Source organism: Parasteatoda tepidariorum, chromosome 10 (assembly GCF_043381705.1).
Source record: "Parasteatoda tepidariorum isolate YZ-2023 chromosome 10, CAS_Ptep_4.0, whole genome shotgun sequence".
NCBI lineage: Eukaryota > Metazoa > Arthropoda > Arachnida > Araneae > Theridiidae > Parasteatoda > Parasteatoda tepidariorum.
The window spans coordinates 68,103,499-68,125,141 of NC_092213.1; the positions used below are offsets into that span (position 1 = coordinate 68,103,499).

Below are 21,643 nucleotides of genomic sequence, written 5' to 3' on the forward strand. Positions count from 1 at the left end.
ACTTATGTTTATGTTGTATCATTGTTTTTACAGTAAAACTAATAGATGTAAGCCAAAAAACCATTACAAATTTAGATAAAACGAATAGCTACGCTTTTATGACGTCTATTCAATGATGAAAAGAACTGAATTTGATAGCTTCATAATTTAGGTTAAATCTCAAACTCGTGATTCAAATCAATTATTCAACCATCTTGAATCAGCTAAATTTGATTAAAAAAATCACTAGAGCAATTATTTGTCTTACTGATTCGTACCAACCAAAAAGATTCCTTTTGGATATCTTAAATTAGAATATTTAATGAAGATGGATCACGTATTTCCAAACAATGCGTGTCATTTTTAATAAAATTTGATTTATCTAAACACATTTCAGCAGGGTTAAATCAATTAAAAATTTGTTAACTCAAAGAAATATTAGTTTTTTGCGTATGAAGTGTCACTTTATTTACGCTTGATAAACAATAAAGATTGCTACTTATGTTGAATTGCCAATTTGCACTGTTTTCTGGAGAAATATTTTATGGTATAACTACAAAGTAATTATTAAAGGCAAATTTATTTTAATTATCTTGCAGTGAGATCATTAGTTTTCAAAATTGATTAAAATTCTAAATATTCTGGTGTTTAAATCTAGTCTACTTTTTCAAATAATCTACCAAAAACGGAGCAGTAGATATTCCATTTAGGAAATTAAAATCATATATGACACAAAAAATATATATTACGAGAAAAAAAACTATTTTGCACGGTTTATGACAGACAATTCGCGGCCCCAGCAATTTTGTTAAAGAAACTTTCTGGAATTTCACCAAATTTCACTTTCATTTCGCCAAATGTTAAGGAGCAGGATATAGAAGATCATAGATATTTCGAACTTTCATTACCGATAAGAAAAATTTTTTTAAAAAAAAAAGCTTATGTTATTAACTTTTAACAAATACATTGCAACACATTTTATAAATAAAGTAAATTTTCTCAGAAAAAAATACATAGCCGATATTCTTTTAAATTTCTTATTTCTTTTACTAAAGTAATTCTGGATTTAATCTTTTCGAATTATAGACATAAAAGACTTATTTTATACCAATAAGCATATGAAATACTTTCTATACAATAACATAAAACATAAAGTGTGCACACGTAACAAGGTGCTCGTTAAATCTGACGTGGCTTAAAGTCCTATCGTTAGTTGCGGTGTGGAAGTTTGGAAGAGAGGGATACCAGCTAAGGCGCTGTCCGCGTCGTCTTTTCAGGGTCAAAATTACGAGACATTCCTAGCATGGGCGTTAAAAGATAGAGCGCTATTAACCGAGCTAGATACTTGACCATGATCGGATGATGATAAATGGTATAAAAAGTACGAAATATTCCAATCTAATGCAAATTCTTTTAACATAGTAAAAGAAAAAATTTAATACGTAATATACCTTTCTCATAAAAATAATAAAATACGCGTTATTATTTCTGCAACAGCCATCCAACGAATGCCTAAAATGCCACGGAACGATTCGTTTCGATTCAAATTTGCTCATTCAATTTAAACAGATTTAAATAAATTTAAATTAATCCTTGCAGAAACAACTCAATTTAGCAAGTCACTTTCAATTACCTTCTAATTCAGGTAAACATAACTCAAAACGTTAAAAAAAATAAAGAAATAATAAATCATTCGATGTTTCCGGGAACTAATATTAATGGTTCCCCGATATTCTCAAAAAACGTCTGCCTTATCTTCGATTCGGATCCATCGCTCACTAAGATGCTCAAGAGGAAGTCCAAGTCATCCGGAGAACGTGACTGTCACTAAGTGATGCGGGGGAGAAGACATTCCACAGCCTAAAACTATTTTGAGCAGATGCTTTTATTCCCTCCCCCCTCTCTCCCCTACATGACTGGGGAAAGTCCCCCCCCCCAGAGATGTAGGGGGAACGATCACTAATTGCTGAGCTACATCAATCATAAGAGTTACACCAATACTTCTTAAAAACAATTGAGCAACAAACTTTACAATTAATCGTTTTTACAGGTTGTTCGACTGTTGATTAATTATGTGTTAGTGTGGTTTAAGAGCATGTGCAAGAATAATGAAATGAAAATTTTTATAAATTAAGTTTCTCAAGAAGACTAAAAAGGAATATTTTGGCCAGACCTACATTTTCTTAAAATGATAAACCAGCATCGTTCACGGTTACAGGTTATTCTATTGTTAATTAAACTGCGTGCTTTCGTGGTTTTAAACACGTTGAATGCCACGCTAATTTTACATGGCTTGCCGTCTGGCCAAACTGTTAATAACTACAACCTAAATTTTCAAATATTAGACAGATTTTGCTAGTTTTTAAAAGGTTTAGCAACACATAGCTGAGAAAACTGGTGAATTATATAAGCCTACGAATTGTTTAGAAATAGGGGTGTATAAAAATCTACTAAATTGAATTTATTAAACCAAGAATCACAATTAATAAACTACCACTTAAAAATATTTATTCGCTGTCGGGGGCAAGTTGGCACCTCTGTGTATATAAATAAAACTATTTTTGTGTGTTCTATATTGCATTAATTTCTTCAAACCATTTTAGCAACGATAATATAAAAAAAATTAAAACTATCAAAAATTTACTCGAATTATGTGTTTCTAATAATGTTGGCTTCGCCGGTCGCCGGTGACCCCCGTGGCGTTACAAACTCAGTGCCGGTCACCCCCATGGCATTCAACGTCTTAATAAAATATGCAGGAAAGCGTAGTTTATTAAAATTTACATTTTTCAAGAAGACTCAAAAAGAAGATATTCTTCACAGTTACAGGTTTTTGCAGTTTATTCTATAGCTGATAAAATCAAACACTATTATTATCTTTAATTTGTATTATTTTGAATAGGGACCCGCTTTTAGTAACGTTCTCAGAGTCCAAAGAATCCGTACTTTCCAAAGTCGATCCGAATCACTGTAGTAACAATTGTTCCTAAGTAATAAAAATTTTAAAAATTAATCTAAGCATTAAAATGTGAAGAAAAAACAAGTGAATCGATGTATCGATTCATGTACGGTAGATGGATTCTTAATTAAAAACAAAACTTGATAAAAACCTAGTGTCGGCGCTTTTAAGTGGTCGTATGGGTCCCAAAGTGTTCCAAGGAGAAAATCCATAAAGCAATTTTTAGGCTTCACTGCAAAACCACGGAAGTGACCGAACTGCTTTGGAGGCTGCCTTGCGACATAAAAAGCATTCTCCCCACCCCCACGGGCAGTTCTGGAATGTTTGAACGTTTTTGATCTCCTTTAAGGGAGCGTTCGGAGGGAAGAGGAAGAGTTTAGAGGGAATCCCCATTTCTAAATTGTTCTTCCTCACTTTCACTGTTCCCTGCCTCCATCCTCATCAATTGACGATGCAATCTAAGTAGGTTCGGGATACCAAACTCAACAAAAACAGAAAGGGTTTCATATTTGTCCACAGTCAACAAAAAGAAAACCTTTATTTAAAAATTGCCCCGAAATTTTATCAGAACACTTTATATTAGTCAACAAAACAGACATCTGTAAGAAATAACCAAGTTTCTTGGAGTAAAAAATAAGAAAGATATCTTTAAAGAAAAACAAAGATGTGGTAAAGATCTAAGTTTTCTTAATGATCGAAAATGGTACTTGCAATAATGAATCTAGTATTCCTCAGAGGTAACGAAGATATTCGTAGTAAAGAAAAACAAAATCATTTCTAAGGAAAAACAAAGAAGCTGTTCAGAAGAAGAATAAAAGGTATTCCTGAAGAAAAGATAACCGTAAAAAAGAATAAGGATATTCCTAAAGAATAACAAAGATACTTGAGATAAAGAATCTAATCAGAAAATGAATCTAATTTAAAAATACAGAAAAAGACAATAAGGTAAATTAACAACTAAAACATCAAATCAAAATGGAAAAGCGCCTAAAGCAGCTAAAACCACATTTGCTTTGTTTCAATTTAGATTTTCAAAAAAAAACAATTATAGCGGGAAAAAGTAATAAAAATTAAAAGATTCGTGTTGGCAAGACAGCACTTCATCAGGGGACAAACTGCCTGCCAACATACAGGAGCCTTTCTATTGTCAGTGGAAAAACTAACACTGACAGTGTACCTAGTTCTTTTGTTGTTTTCTGCTCCTGTGTGTTGGCAGGCAGTGTGTCCCCTGATGAAGTGCTGTCTTGCCAACACACATCTTTTATTTTTATTGCTTTTTCCTGCTATAATTGTTTAAATTGTGAAAAAGAATCTATGATTCCGAAGGAATAACAAAAATACTTGCGGTAAAGAATAACAAAGCCTTCCTAAGGAATAACAGTGTAAAATGTCATGGGAACATACATGAATCAAAGAAAAAAACTTCAGAAAATAATACAATTTTAATGGGATGGATAAGCGATCGTACTTTTGAGTAACAAATCTCATTTATTCAAGGAATGAAACGAACAAATAACAAACATTATACAAATCCTGATATTTATCTATTCAAAATGTTATTTTAAAATAGTAATAAGACAATCGCGGAATAGCATAAGTAGTATTGATAGAACTGTTTAAATTTCGAAAAAGATTTTCACTCATTAATTCTACTTTTATTTGACAAAAAAAAAATGCAACAAAAATATTTTAATGGTATCGAACCCGGGGCTCGAAAAATAAGAGAAATGATAAATATTTCATAGTTCGTACAGATCATTAACATAGATCCTACTTTACGCACTACTTCCCGTTTTAAAAAAAAATTTAACAATGATGGGCCATACGAATAAATACCTCAAAAATCAGAGTTTATTTATTTTTTGAATGAAAAATATACATTCAGATAAAAAAAATTCTTCGAGGAAACGAAAAATGCCTTCGTTATAAATAAATATTGCTAATCATAAATTTTTAAATAAATCAAATGAAAATTGTAGAAGTTCTGACTGCAAGCCGGACAACCCAGGTTTTGAGAAGAAAATATTTAGACATTCGCGAGCATTCAAGATAAGAGCCAAAATAAAAGTTGTTACTTGAGAGGCGAAATTCCTAGAAATAATGGAGATACAACTCAAATTTCAAAACCTTTCTAATGCAACAAATTTTAATTGAAAATTTTAGACGGATAGCTTAAAAGCAACTCCAAGTAACTATATATCGAGAACTCTAAGTAAAGAGATAAGCATTGCGCTCTGTCTTGTTTAAAAGAATGGTTACTGAAAACCGGAGAGCGTTTAGGAGCATATAGTTCTACATTTTTAATGGTTTGCAATATTTTTTGATAAGTGCTGCTAGGCTGAACACACTGCACACACTGGATAAGACAATGCACTAAAATATGCGTGATTTTTTAAGAATTTGTTTGAAAAATTTCCGTCGGGTTCCCTTTAAGTTTAATCATGGAAAACTAAGTTCCCTTTAAGCATGGAAAACTAAGATACAAAATATTATAAACAGCCAAGGGCCTTCTCTTCAAGATTCCAGCAAGACTGCTTTTTGTTTTACCTGGACTGCCAGTCTTTTACACCAATCACAAAAATTTGATTCCACACAATCCAGCCACCGTTTTTTTGGTCTTCCTTTTTCTCTTTTGCGACTAGTAAAGAACTTTGACATGAAAATTTTCACTGCCTGAATATTTTTTCCCATTCTGGCAGTATAAGCAACTCAGCTCATTCTTTCAATTCCAATACTTCTGATAACATGCTTTTTTTGAAAATTCTATACATTTCTGTCTTAAAACGTCTTAGTTCTAATACTTTTGATGATATCTGGTTCTTTAAAAATTCGTTAAATTTCTAAGTTAAAACGCCCTCACCAAAGCAATTTTTTTTGACACAACCAAAGATGTTTCTGAATTATTTTCGTTCAAAGACTACCATTTGCATGGAAAACTACCAAAAATAAAATTCCATAAACTTTATAAATGCAACTGTATTCAAAAAAACGTTGAGGAAGAAGTGCCGATTGAAATATGGGAAATGTTTAGCGTATCACAGACCAAAAATGGCTACTTGGTGCCAGATACCATTCTAAAACTCAAACTCCAATTCATCTCGTAAAAATACGAACCCCACAGTGCAGCCCCAATGTCGTATCTCCCCATCACACTGTAATGGTTGTTTTCGGGCTCGACAAACCACTCACACGATCGGAAATGACAAGGACCCGGGGCTGGGATTCGAACAAGAGGGGGCGTCCCCACCACAACAGCCCCCCCCCTTTTTTCTCGCTGCTATTTTAGCCAGCCCCTTGGTGACCCAATAGGAATGACAATGGGTACATATAAAGGACCCTGCCATTGTGAGAATGACTTTTTATGCGATTCGATCGAACAGGGGGGGCTGGGGGTCCCCATAGCAGAAGTAATGAGATATTATTCTAGAGGCTTCTGCTGTAGCAGAATAATGGCCACGGGATAAAGTAATTGAGTGTGGAAACTCCTCTAAAGCCATGACACTCATTCTTCAATGTCAACTCTTGTGCAACGGGAGTGGGTGGCCGTTTTGCAGATTGCGCCGTATGCAAATCAGTCACCAGGGCACAATAGAAGATTCGAATTAATGGGGAAAGAATGGGTTAAACAGATGCTTCATTTAAAAGATATTTTCGTTGGCTGCTGCTAAGAGTATGGATTTAAAATGTGCAAACTAAGAAGTCATTTAGATCTACTACTCAGCAGATAGATGAAATGGAAAAATCTTCTAAAGATTCTAAAAGCGAAGCACCCTATTGCAGAATTTGCAGAGTGAATCTGCAGCACTATCTCTATAGCAAATTTGTCTGCCACCTCAAAGCAGCCAGAACATTATTATTAATATTTTGCTAGCTTAATCTAACATACACATAAGCCACCAGCCATGACCTGGACAACCTAGCACTGCTCTTCAAAGCTATCTTACAACGGCCATAGTAGGATGCAACGTAATTATGATCCTAGTATAACGACTTGGACAGCGCCTGAGCGTGCTTCCCTCTCTCTAATCGTCCACACCAAAACTAACGAGAGGACTTAATCATGACAAAATCAACGTGCTTTTTGTTGTCTATACACGCCGATCGTTCTGTCGACTGCCAGGATCGAACTCACTACCTCTAGCTCTTCAACCAATGGGGTGAGTAACGCCTTAAACTAATTTAACATCTACGAAATCAAACTCACCAGAACTTGTTTGATTGCCATCAAATAATCAACATGTTTGACAAATTAAAATAATTGAAAAAGGATTATTAGAAACGTCTAGTATTTTTGCAATCAAATTTGTTTCAATTTCTTCATGGTAATTTGTGACACTGATAAATCTTTTTATACCTCGCTAAAATAGTGATACGATTATATATATTTTTTTATTTCATCTTTAAAATGAAATTCAAAAATATAAATAAAAAGCGGCGATTACAAAACACCCTGTTTAATTTTCTTTTAATTTTTTGATAATCACATAATTGTTTATGACATATCTTAATTATTGGTTCCGTTTAGTTAATACTAAGCACTGCGATTCGTTTATATTTGGTTAGTTAGAGGCAATCGAAAATCACTTCTTAATTACTTGCATTGTGTTTCTAAAATTACAGTAAAATAATTGTGTAATAGACTTGTGGTGAATACAAATAATTTTTAACTGAGGGAATATGGTCTAAAATGATATGCTAATTACATAAATATTCTTGATTTAGAACAAATTTAGTGTAGCTTTGCGTGTTAGCTTGCATTTTACAATATTTTAACGATTTAAAAATAACTTCGTAAAAATACTTATTACACGTCGTTCAAAATTCTTATTTCTTAGAAAGAAAAAAAAACACTTACACGGCAATTTCTTGATAAAAAAAAATTTATCTTACATATCTTAGTTAGGGCCGTTCCTCGAAAGCTCTGACGTCCGTTGAAATAAAACTTTTAGAGTTTAGTTTATCTGAATGAAAAATAGCGCAAAATGCCTATAAGATTAAGAGTTTTGATTTTCAATATTTGAAAAGTTTTTCCTACTCCGTATTGCTTGAACTCATAAAATTGTAAAAGTAGAAAATTAGTCAATTTAAGTAAATCTATGCAGAAAATCCTCGCCGAATTAGCGTTTTTTTTTATAACTTTTTAAATAATTAAGTGTTTTTTTACCTCTTTAAAAAGTTTAGATAACTCCAACGGCATCAAGATAATACATATTATATAAAATTACAGATTTGATTCGCGTTTCAGATGCTGAATCTACGGGGGTTTTTTTCATTACGAAAGAACTTCTAAAAGCATCTGTTAGTTTAAACTTATCTATTGGAAGACATTCAAATTATGCAAAATATATGAAGCTCTAATGATGTACTCCCTCTGACTCAAAAGTTTCAAGAAAATAAACTATTAAACTTACATATTTTTTCATAACTTTTTTGTAAATAATTGACATAGCAGTCCAAAATAAAAAAATTATCAAAACTATTAAATTTTAATTTAGCATAGTAAATAGAAAACTGATGGCATAATAAGCCTTGCAAAAAAAAAAATCTTTAAACTAAATAACTATTGTTATGCAAATAACTAGTTTTCTTCTGAGCGTGAAATTGTTAAAACTTTTCAGTTAATAATTTACATAGAATGAAAACTCATTGTGTTTCGCTGAATTTCTAACGAGTTGAAAAAAGATACAAGTTTGTTCAAGGTGTTAAATTCAAATTCTGAATAATTCATGAACTAGACGAAGAAAAGCTTCCAAGTGTTAATATGTATTTGAAAGAAAAACTTGTTATCTTTCAAAGGATTATCTTTTTCCACTTTACATAATTGGCATGCAATAATCTTCCGAGTATAAACTAAAATTTATTTAAGTTTCAGCTTTCGAATAATTGAATTTAATTTTAACAATGAAATTCGCAATTTAAAGTACTTTTAAACGCGGCACCGAAACGTATGAGAGAGCCAAAATCTCATTATGATTTGTTTCGTTTTCACATCTAACTGCAATTTCAGAATTTCTTAACGTACTATGGCGTAACTACCACTACAATTATTAAACATTTATTCTCTAATATATAAAACATGCGAATCGATTCTTTCAATAGTTGAAGGTTGACATTATTTAATGGACTATAAGAATTAGTTTTTAAAAAAATGATGTTCACACTATCAAGCGTAAGAGGCAATATAAATTAGTTATAATTCAGCTGTCAAGTGATTAAATTTAATTTCAATAGTGAAATATGAAATTTAAAGAAAATTTTAATCCAACACAAAAGTGTGAGAGCTAAGATTTCATTGTTCCAATATTGCTCACATAATTTCAAATTTTATCTCACTGCAATTTCAGATTTTATATGCAACGTAATACGGACATTTGTTAAAAGAAAAAAAAAATTCACACGTGCAAGTCAGTGTGATTTAAATTAGGTTTAACTTTCAAGAAAATCAGATTTAATTTTAATAATGAAATTAAAGTCTTAAAAAATGCCGCACTACAACATGAGAATTGGGATCTCATTGTTCCATTATTACACGCATAATTTATTTCAAATTTTATCAAACTGTAATTTTAGATTTTGTATGCAACGTAACACCGGGAATTAGTTAAAAGAAATTTAAAAAATGATTTCCTACTGTAAAGACGATTCAATTTAAATTAGATTCAGCTATTAAGTAATCACATTTTTAATGCCACACCACAATATGAGAACTGGTAGCTCATTTTCCTATTATCCTCGTATAACTTAATTCATTTTTATTAAACTGCAAAATAAAACTTAGTACGCAACATGAAAAATTGTTAAAAGAAATAAAATTTTGTTTTCACACTGCAAAACATGGTAGATTATGTAATTTAAATTTAGGTTTAACTTTCAAGAAATCTGATTTATTTTAATAATGAAATTAAAGACTTAAAAAAAAAATGCCACACTTTAACATATGAGGCGAGATCTCATTTTTTCATTATTACACGTATAATTTATTTCAAATTTTATCAAACTGCAATTTCTGATTTTGTATGCAACGAAATATAGGAATTTGTTAAAAGACATTAAAAATTGTTCACACAGTAAAAGGAGCCAGAAAATGTAATATAAACTAGATTCAGTTTAAGAAATCAGATTTAATTTCAATAGTGAAATTCAAGATTTAAAAATCTTTTTAATAACGCATTATACATATGATAACTGATAGTTCATTATTAGATTATTGCACGCATAGCTTGATTCACTTTTATCAAACTACAAATATCCAACAATAAAATTTTGAATGCAACGCAATATGGGAATTTGTTAAAAGAAATAAGAATATATTTTCACACTGTAAAACATGCTACACAATGTAATTTAAATTTAGGTTTAACATTCAAGAAATCAGATTTAATTTTAATAATGAAATTCAAGATATAAATAACTTTTTAATGCTGCACTGTAACATTACATTATTAAAAGCATAATTCTATTCATTTTTATCAGACTGCAATTTTCCAAACACGCATTTTGAACAATGTCCATTTTTCCAAACACGCATTTTGAACAATGTCCATTTTTTTCCAAACACGCATTTTGAACAATGTCCAAATTGAAATATTCACTAACAGTGAGTGAGTATCTATACATAAGAAAACTTTCGCATCAATAAAAGGTATTATATAATGCCACATCAATTAATAAAATATATTGAAAGTTCTTTTCCCTAAGTTAAACTACTGTTAGATAATAAATTAACATAAAAAGTATATTTAATAAATATTCTTTCGATTAACAATAAAAAAAAACTTTACTTTCTGTTAAAATTAACGGCACGCGGAGCACAAAAGAAATTCATCTATTAAGTAAGAGCAATAATCTTAAAATCCATAATTAAATCAAAAATAGAGCAAAACTGCACTGTAAGGCTCAGAATGTACATTACCTTATAAATAAATCTGGAAATGATTTTATCTAGAATAGATTTCGGGATTTAATTAAAATTACTAATACCAAATATAGTAGCAAACTAAATAACCAATAAATACAAAGTTAATATAATCAATGCTCATGAAAAGCCAGATAGCGAATTTAGTGTCACAAATTCATCTTCCGTCTGAGATAGAAAGATCAAGATATATTGGAAGTTTGACCTTGACTTGGAAGATGCAAAAAATCTCTGAATGCTCATTTCACTTTCTAAGACTTCCAGAGATCGCATGGATTTGGCAGTCTCGTACTTGCAATAACATAAAAGTAATATCAGTTAAAATTCTTTCAAGAAATATTGCAGGTTTTGAAGAAACTGCTAAAAATAACTTGCGGTTGATGATAATGGATAAAAACTCTCTTCAACCGCAAAATGACAACTCCTTTTTGTTACGGAAAAAAAAAGTAGATTAAAATCTTTTCTCCCTCCTCTTCTACCTCGATTTCTCTTTCAAAAAAATCTTTTTTAAACTAAAGCATGTACTTAATCTTATTTAAAAACTGTATATTCATGCACTGTTAAAAAAAAATGTTTCAACGAAAAAATTTACTTGTATGTCTGCTCTAGTCGAACTCTTATTTTCCTATTGAACAGAAATAAAATGGCTCAAAAGGGTTTAAACCTTCTAAAATTTATTTTTATAAAAAAGTATTGTCTTAAAGTATTAAAAACTTCAAAAGTTTTGCACATGCATTTCTAAATTCATATTTTTTTTTGTGCTCTGTCTTTCAACTTTTGAGACAAGTGATACTGTTCTTATTACACTAATAAGAACTATAATTTATATCATATATAATAATATATGATATAAATTATTATAATATAAAAACTGAATAATTTATTATCATATAAAAACTGAATTTAATGAGACCCTCAAAACGATATTGAAAAAAAAAAAAATCCTGCTCTTTTTCTATAATAAAAAGATTGCGTGCACTCCTTTAAAAGATACGTTTTTAGAACACAAACATACTTACAAATTGGTTAAAAGAAATTTAAAAACATAAGAGGAAAAACGCACATTTCTAAAATTTCAATTAACAATTTAAACAACTCGTTTTTTCAAATAAGGCAGATTTCTAAAATTTAAATTTGTCGTTAAATGAATGTAAAAAAATGTTTTAAAAAACACTGACCTCTATTTAGTCGGTCCAATATATTGTCCTTGTCGGCTTCTGACACAGGTTGACTCACTATTACAAGAATATAAGAACTAGTAGGAGCCATATCACTGGAAAAAGGCGCACTACCGCCTTCCATTTTACAAAAAAACACCGCTTATAGTCCACTAACCGACGGGTTTTTTCAGCACTTTATTTAACAAATGAATATCGCAATAAAAATTATTAAATCAGACGATTTGCAAGAAGACTTTCCACTTAGATGCTGCTCCACAATAGATGCAGACGAAAATTAACTTTGAACAGTTCACTTTCCTACAGTCACAGAGAATGAGGGATTTCGGGACTATTCGGTTCGCCGGCTAGGATGAGGAGGAAAGGCTACGGCGCATGCGCGGGTGTCAGCGCCGGCTCTATTCGTTCACTGCGGTAGAGGAACCACGTGACCTGTGGCAGACTCGGACGATCGCTCCTTTTCTTTTTTTTCTTCACTTTTTTTCCCCTTCATTTTTCGAGTTTTAGTTTTGAAATTGCCCTCGCGCACATACTGCAAAAAGATGCGTCTAAAAATAGAACGAGGGTGTGAGAACGAATTTAAAAGTCTAATTTTGGATGGCAATAATCACTTTTAAGGTGATGGGATTCTTAGGAATTTGTATTTAAATTTTGCTTTTGTATTAATTGGAAATACAAGAAAAATGTTTGAACTTTTACGAAACTTCTAATGATTCACGAAGTAAAAAAAATATATTTTTGTTTTAGTGCATGCACAGTGTGCAAAATAATTTTTGACGTACTAAAATTTTGACAAGAATTTTTCTAATCTAAATGGTTTAAATGTTTAACATTAAATATGCTAATTAATTAGAGTCTCAAAATATGACAGATAATTTTTTATATAAATATATATGTATATACTGACCATTTTCTCTGAGTTTACGACAATCAAAGCTCAATTCTGTAGCTTCGTAGTTTTGAACCCAACCCTGAAGACTAGGGAACTCTTAGATACAGAACTCCTGCAAGACATTGGGAGACACTATCCTCCATGGAGGATTACTTGATGGAAATACCGCGCGCTTGCATTCATGGACAGGAGAACCACGGAAACCTTCCATGGTTAGCCCAATGGCAAGGAGACTCTAATCCGTAATCCATCTACCACGGAGGATATTTTACTTCGGAAGTGTAGTTAGCACGAGCTGGGTACAGAATTCATATCGACAAACTATCACTGGGATTCGAACTTGGGTCTTTTCACTCGAAGGTTCAAGCGATCTATCCCCTGAGCTACCGTGACTCAAAAATATGGAAGATACCGCAATTCTGAAAAATATGGTCTCAATAGTAGTATGTTCGGGAAGAGAGGTTAAAAATTTGAATTCTTAACGTTAATTTTACTTTACTCTATATCTCAAGCACTTTTTGGGCGAATCGAAAAACTCTTAGATTCAATTATAAAATTCGTTTATCCAAAGATAATTCCATTCGAACGAACATTATTAATTGCCTATTTTTTATTATTTAATAGTAGTCGATAAAATATTGATTTGTAAAGTATATAAATGTTTATATTAACGAGAGTGATTTTTAATGGCAAAGTAAAAAATATGAACGAAAATTGGTTCAATAGTTACTGAGAGAAAACAAATTTTAAAAAAAAATGCACGATTTTCTTAAAATTTGATAACCTTTTTCAATTCAACTTTTTTTTTTTATTATTTGGCGCACTGTACGTAATTTTTGTTTTTGTTTTTTTAGTGCATAATTTACAAAAATTGATTTTTACTATAAATTTATTTATTTTTTAAAATCTTGCCCCACAGAAATAAAGCTAAAAATTATAATTTTAAAATGTAAATGTGGTTCAATAAGCATTTTTGGACGAACATAACAAGTCTCTCCCCCCCCCTCCCACACACACAATGAAAAGAAGTAAAAAATAAGTTTTGATATTGTAAAAAGAAAGCAGTAATTAAAATTAACATTGTCTGAGCTTAACTTCTGACCTTTGATCAAACCAAACTATTGGTGACATATATTTTCCACACTGTGGCCTAAGTTCTAATTCTGAAATCCAAGCAATAACGGTAAAATGCTTATGGAACAGCTTGAAAAACTCCTGATTCAAAATTTCAAGTCAATAAAAAGTTGTTTTTTTCTCATGAAAATGAATGAAAATGAACTTTTAAAATAAATGAATGAAAAGCTCCAAAACGATGCGTTCTCACCTTAAAAGAAAATCGTTTTTAGTAAGGGGTAGAGTTTCCTCAGGCGGCCAGTAACGTTGAACATCTTTGAGGCATCGAGTCAAGGTTATTATTGAGGGGCTGGGTATTATGCCCCACTCCCCCAGAAGAGCTCTTTTCAATTCTTGGAGAGTTTGTGGGGGTGGTAGGCGTCCGACAATTCGTCTGTCTAGAATGTCCCAAACATACTCTAACGGGTTCATGTCCGGAGAACACGCTGGCCAATCCATTCAAATGATTCCTTCCTCCGAAAGAAAATTATTCAAAAGTTAGCATGATATGGCCTGCAATTGCTGTCCCTTCACATGAAGTCATTTCCAATTGCTGCAGCGTAAGATCTCAGGATCTCATCCCTAGATCGGCGACCAGTCAGAGCTCCATTTCGAATGATACGAGATCGGCGCGCCCATCTATGGAGATTCCAGCATAAACCATCCCTTCCCCAAAGTCAAATCTTACAATTCCATGCACGAACACAGGATTGTTTCTGGTGCCACGTTCCCTCCAGATGAAAATACGCCTATTATCAGGATGAACAGAAAAGCGAGACTCGCCAGAGAAAAGAATATTGTGCCATTCATTTCTCCTCAAGTTCGCATACTCGACTGTCCACTCCTTGCTGTTAACGTGTCACACACACCATTGGTCGGCGAGCATACAGACCTACAGCTTGAATGTGGTGCCGAACAGTTTGTATCAAAACTGTGGTGCCAGTAGCCCAGTGAAGGTGTTGTGGTAGAAGAGTGGCATTCATATTTCGGTGTCTCCTAGATGTTAGCGTTAAATTATGGTCTTCATTGGACGTTGGTTGCGCCCTTGTCCTGATCTTCGGCCGGCATTTCCAGTCTCCAAAAAACGCGGTTCCAAATCCCGGAAATCACACATCGTGAAACTCCAATGACTTCTGATAGTTCGGCTTGTGTTTGGCTCCCCTCTAGTCGGCCAACAACTCCCCAAGCGTCTGATTCGGTTAAATCGTTGAGACACCGCACTTATCGAAACAACGCGCTTACTGAATGCCGATCATTCTTTTCTGCTTTGTCTTACATTAAGTTGAAAGCCAAATTAAATTAGCTGCTGCTGAAGTGTCGTCTACGACGTTAAACTCAAAATTTGTATATTGCAAAGTTTGAAAATAAGAAAAATTTGCAACAAAAAAAATTGCTTATAACGTTATTTAATACAAGATTTACTATATCCTTTAATTGTTTTGAGCAGTTTATTTTTACATACCCACTACTGGATGAAGGCATTCTGCAATAATTTCAAAATAAATTCGATTTACTGTTCTTTCCTTCAACTTATTAAGTACGGTTTCCATTTTTTTTTTTAATTTAGTTTAATTTGACTCGCCATGGATCCGAGGTGGCTCAAGGAATAGAGAGTTCGTTTCCCAATGAGATGATCAAATTCCCAGCAATAGTTGGGCTATATGAATTCTGCTCCCGACACGCACTGACCACAGTGCTGACGTGAAGCATACTCAGCGGTAGAAGAATCATGGGTTAGAGTCCCCTTACCGTCAGGCTAATTGTGAAAAGGTTTCGTGTTTTTCCTCTTCATGTAAGACAAATGCGGGTTAGTTCCATCGAAAGTCTTCCACGAAGGCTTGTTTGCCAAAATGATTAATCCAAGAGTTCTCTTGTCTTCTGGATATGGTTCTAAATTACAAGGCTACAGAGTTGAACATTGATAGTTGTAAACTCAGAATTGGATTGGCTGTCCTACACCGGTTATAAAATTATATAAAGCCTGACCACCGATTGTCTGCTGTGCAATAGAAAAATCAACGCAAGTGACGAAAAAATTCAAATGTGGGATTTTTATATAATTGGCATCTTTGTATGCAACGTTACGTATTGAAAAAGAATTTTTTTCAAAAATAATTTTTTTTTTTCAGTACTTTTGATGTTGTTGTTGTTGTTGTTAATTTACGTCGCACTAGAGCTGCTGTTGTTGTTGTTGTTGTTGTTAATTTACGTCGCACTAGAGCTGCACAATGGGCTATTGGCGACGGTCTGGGAAACATCCCGGAGGATGATCCGAAGACATGCCATCACAATTTTGATCCTCTGCGGAGGGGATGGCACCCCTGCTTCGGTAGCCCGACGACCTGCGCGCGAAGTCGAGCACTTTACGGTAGCACAGTTTAACGAGGACCAATACCGCACACCCTCGGTCCCTACGCAGACTGATCCAAGTGGTCACCTACCCACACACTGACCGTAGCCAGTGATGCTTGACTTCGGTGATCTGCTGGGAACCGTGTCTTAACGATCAGTCCACTGCGGGACTTCAGTGCTTTGAAATTTTATTTTAGCGTTCGTAGCGTTAACAATGGAAGGAAAGTTGTTAAGCCACTTTTCTCAGAATCAATCGTGAAGCACTTCCGTTGTTTCTTGAATTGTACGGCAGTTTAGAGCAATTCAAGAAACATGTGACTGCCGTACATTGTTGTTGTTGTTAATTTACGTCGCACTAGAGCTGCACAATGGGCTATTGGCGACGGTCTGGGAAACATCCCGGAGTATGATCCGAAGACATGCCATCACAATTTTGATCCTCTGCGGAGGGAATGGCACCCACGCTTCGGTAGCCCGACGACCTGCGCACGGAGTCGAGCACTTTACGGCAGCACAGTTTAACGAGGACTAATACCGCACACCCTCGGTCCCTACGCAGACTGATCCAAGTGGTCACCCACCCGCACACTGACCACAGCCAGTGATGCGTGACTTCGGTGATCTGCTGGGATCAGTTCACTGTGGGACGTGTCCGCCGTACAATTGAATTGTACGGCGGTCACATGTTTGGTCGTTTCGATGGCACAAATGGTACTAATGTTCACTGTAACAAACATCAACTCTGAGAGATCATATAAATCATATTTTAAAACAAATTACATGTTACAAAAGTTAATTATACACATGTAAAGCAATTTCAATTTTTGCATTTAATTTTATTCGTTTATTTATTTTCATTTTTATTATTTAATAAGAAATAAAAGAAATTTATTTATTCTCCCTTGATTCCTATATTATCATAAAATTGATTTTGAGTTTAAAGCTAATAACTATAATTTAAATAATTTTTAGAATTTATCGAAAACTTCTGAAGTTACGAAACAAAATGTGATGCTTTGAAATAATTTTAAATAGGCAATATTCTGAATAGCAAGAGGAAAGCTATAACTGCAATTATAACTTTGCATGCCCTTTTAGGATTGAAATCCAACTTTGTTGAGAAAACAAGGCATGTTTCATTAAAAAAGCCATGTTTCGTTACCGTTACAGTTCACTATTATACAGATTTCATAAACTGTCAAAATACAGAGATGCCAACTGCCCGGTATTCAGCAATATTTCTAAAACAAAAACGGTATTACAAACTAAAACTCTCAAAATTCGGGATGATTTAGTTACTTTTTATATTAGTCCTAGTAGTGCGTTATTATTAGTTTGTTATAGTTAGTAGTTTGTTATTATTAGTCCTAGTAATGCGATCTGGGCACCAATCCCATTTCTCATGAATTTGGATTCCGTTTGTATTGAGTTAGTGGTTCGCAGGCAGTGGAGTTTCTTTATACTCACTTCAAGCACTTAGCTTGAGTAACTAAAGATAAATGAAAATAATAAAAGCAGCTTGCTCTAAACTATGTTTGCTTCTAAATTTTAGTTGTTGTAGGTGAGTAAAAATTTGTCAGCATGATGAAACGCCTTAAATATTTAATTTTCAGATAAGATTTAAAATTGCGAACGTTATTTGTTTTGATAGTTGTGATATGTCCCGCAGTGGACTGATCGATAAGACACGGTTCCCAGCAGATCACCGAAGTCAAGCATCACTGGCTGCGGTCAGTGTGCGGGTGGGTGACCACTTGAATCAGTCTGCGTAGGGACCGAGGGTGTGCGGTGTTGGTCCTCGTTGAACTGTGCTACCGTAAAGTGCTCGACTTCGCGCGCAGGTCGTCGGGCTACCGAAGCGGGGGTGCCATCCCCTCCGCAGAGGATCAAAATTGTGATGACATGTCTTCGGATCATCCTCCGGGATGTTTCCCAGACCGTCGTTAATAGCCCACTGTGCAGCTCTAGTGCGACGTAAATTAACAACAACAACAACATAGTTGTGATATGAGACGTCAGAGGTGAAATATGCAGCTATTGGTCTACATTTCGTTAAAATTGACTGTACTGCATTTCGTGGCTTTGTCGAAAAATACTGCATTAAGTTTATACATGTGCTGCGATAGAGTTGAGATTTTTAGATCTTTATTGTATTTCGGGTGAACCATCTGGCACAGGTGATTTTTCTTTGGATCTTGATCTGACATTGATTTAGTTTTTTCATGAGATACTGTGGTATTGTTGACCAGGGAGGTGAGGCATAGGAAAGTATCGGGCGGATAATTGTTGTTTAGTTGTATGACTATTAATGCTGCGTTTGCTTTGTCTATAATGCTTTTGACGTGATCATTCCAAATAAGTTAGCTGTCTATGATTAGGCCATGGTAATTTGCTTTTTTAACTATTGGTATTTGAATATTAAGCATTTTTGGTTGGCAATGTGGAAATATTTTAAATCTTCTATTTTTACTATTAGAGGTTGTGATTTTCCGGCGTTAACTGCTGTTTTTCACTTAAGGCACTAATCCTCTATTCCATATATTTGTTCCCGTAATTTTTGAAGGGTAAGGTTTTGATTTCTGGATTTTATGAGGAATCCGGTGTCATCTACGTAGAAAGCTGTAATGCGGTTTTATTTATTGAAAAATCATATGTGTATAAGATGTATAGTATTGGCCCAAAAATGCTGACCTGAGATACCGCTGCTGTGATATTGCGTTTTGTAAATTTGCTGTTTTTAATCGTAACTTGAAATGTTCTGTTTGTGAGATAGCAGGATGGAAGTTTGATTATCCCAGGAAGAAAGTTTAGCCGCCTGAGTTTAAAAATTGTTCCGTTTTGCTATATTTTGTCAAAGACTTTTGATTGATTGAATGTAGGGTTGTCGCACAATCAGAGGCTTTGGATCATGAATACTATTAATTCTTTGTTTATAAGTGATCTGCCGGTATAGTCTATTATTCCGAGTAGTTGTTTAGTAGTGTCCATTTTTTGACTGAATCCCAACTGCTCGTCGGGGAGGGTTGTAAGAACTGGTTTTATTCTATTGTAAATGATTTTTTCATAGATTTTTCCAAACATATTTAAGAGACTAATTGGTCAATAACTCTCAGGGTAGCTTAGGTTCTTGTTTTTCATTAGAAATAGAATGACTTATGCGTGTTTCCAGTTACGAGGGTCATAGTTGAGAGCAAGGCAGGTATTGAAAATATGAGTGATTCCATAGATATAATTGCTTGGTAGTAGTTTTATCATTTTTTTATTCCATCTTCGCCTGGTGATTTATTATTTTTTGGATAATGTTGATTTCTTCATTATTTGTTGGATCTATTGCTTCTAGGGTAGGATGTTCGTGATGGAAAGTATTGACTTAGTCAGTAATGAAATTATGATGATTTTGGTCGGGGTTAGGATTTGGTGAGAATGATCTTTAATGATCAGAGAGTCGGAAAATATTTAATTTTTTTCTTCTATTGCGTACACTGTGCCAGATGGTTCATTTATTGGTTGGTCTATTTGTGGAGTTTCTTGGCCATTTTCCAGATTGAGAAAGCATAATTAACTTAGACTTAGACTGAAGTTGTTTATGAAGTACCTATCACTTTCACTTCTTCATCGGAGATAGTGCCCGTAGGCGCCTGGAATAATGTCTATAGAAAAAGGTGATGGTGGCATGGCTGTAGTTGGTGGCTTGATCTGGAGAGATAAAGTCCCTATGGCTTGTTTTCAGGCAGGAGAGAACGGAGAAGCTGAACTAGCTCCTCATTTTGTAGAAGCTCCTGCATTTCTCGGAAGATGTGCAAGATTCTGGTTGCAGTAACGGTAGCACTTCCGTGCTCCCTTTTCTTTTGTAGTGGCTTTCTTCTTGGTCTCGTAGCACAGCCTTGAAAACAGGCAGGATGCTCTCCATTGAAATTAATGCAAGCGGCAGAAAGGCTTCTTGGTTTGGTGCATTTGAATGTGAAGTGATCACCAGCACACTTCATGCAGGCTGGATCGGCTGAACAGTTCTTTCGAGTATGTCCACATTTTTGGCATCTATAGCACTGTATGTCAAAGCGACCTCCTCTGAATCGCTCTGTTTGAACTTTTGTTGAGAGAATCTCTTTGATGTTGTAGAAATCCCTGTTCTCTGGGCTATCTGGCAGTATGATCAGAAAGAGGGGGAGGAGCTTGTATCCTTTGCCCCACCTCTTCTTCAGTTGATCACGACCAATAGCTATGAGTTCCTCCTCCAAAGTCTCTGTTTTGGAATCATCTGATAATCCTTTAATGAGAAATTTAAGTTTTCTGCTGATCTTTTGCAGTTTCTCAGTCTGTTTATGATCTGCGGTCTCTTCTGCTGAATGGGCTGCAGGTGTGACTACAGGTTCTGGGATGTTATTAGCAGATGGAATGTCCATGCTCTCTGCAGTTTTTTAAGGAGGATTTTTCTTCTTCCTTTTCTTCTTCTTTTTTGGAGGTTCGGTATCGTCCTCTTTCTGTGGTTCTTTTTCCTGAATTGATGGCTCAGGCTCTTCATGTTGTTCAGTGGGAATACTAGCAGCGATCTCAGTTGAAGGTGTTGAAACTGGCTGCTCTGGCTTTGTTGACTCTATTGGATCAGATGTCGTTTCAGATTCCATTGACTCTGGGGGTTATATTTCTGCCTCGGCAGCTGGCTCTTTCTCCTTTGTCTGGTCATCTGTAGTGGTGGAAGTTTGTGAGTCTCTCTCAGGTGGTGGCTCTATTGTCTTAGTGGAAGAGAGCTTCTTTGGTTTGGCATTAAGGGCTTGAAAGGCTCCACCGGCGAGACCCATAGTAGGTATCATTCGTTGCGAAGAAAATCTTTACGTAGGCATCGTTCACTCGGTTAATTTCATCAACATCAGATGTAATCGATAGTAGATGATCTCTAATCTGCATGGTGTCATAGTTTCTAGGCAGTAAATACCGTTTATCTAACATAGATGCAACATCAATAGATGAGGTTTGTGGGCGGCCGGAAGGGCTACCCTATCCGCCGCGGGCAGATCGATGAGACACGTCCGCACTCTGAAAAGGCTTGGTCTGTGTGTGATGTCAACATAATTGACACTAAGTGACATATGACTTAAGCATTTGAATTATTTGAAAAGAATGGTGAGTAAAAACTTCATGATTCGAATTTAATAAGCCAAGAATCATACATTAACCCTTTCGCGCCGACTGTCACAAATACGTGCCAGCATAAAAATGTATCAACCAGGGTAAAAAGATAAGTTACTAAACATGTA

At 34.3% G+C, this 21,643-nt stretch overlaps 2 protein-coding genes across 2 annotated transcripts in view; both read right to left on the bottom strand.

Annotated features, from left to right (window-relative positions):
• LOC107451475 (microtubule-associated protein futsch) overlaps positions 1-12,510 on the bottom strand; it is a 147,943-nt gene extending 135,433 nt beyond the window's left edge. Inside the window, exon 1 of the mRNA XM_043052396.2 lies at positions 12,032-12,510. Within this exon, the coding sequence (XP_042908330.1) occupies positions 12,032-12,155 (124 nt within the window). The 5' untranslated portion in view covers positions 12,156-12,510. The remainder of the gene's footprint in view (positions 1-12,031) is intronic.
• An 8,296-nt stretch (positions 12,511-20,806) lies between these two features.
• Positions 20,807-21,643, bottom strand: part of LOC122271377 (uncharacterized) — a 26,106-nt gene continuing 25,269 nt past the window's right edge. Inside the window, exon 3 of the mRNA XM_071187010.1 lies at positions 20,807-20,980. Coding sequence (XP_071043111.1) covers positions 20,807-20,980 — 174 coding nt within the window. The remainder of the gene's footprint in view (positions 20,981-21,643) is intronic.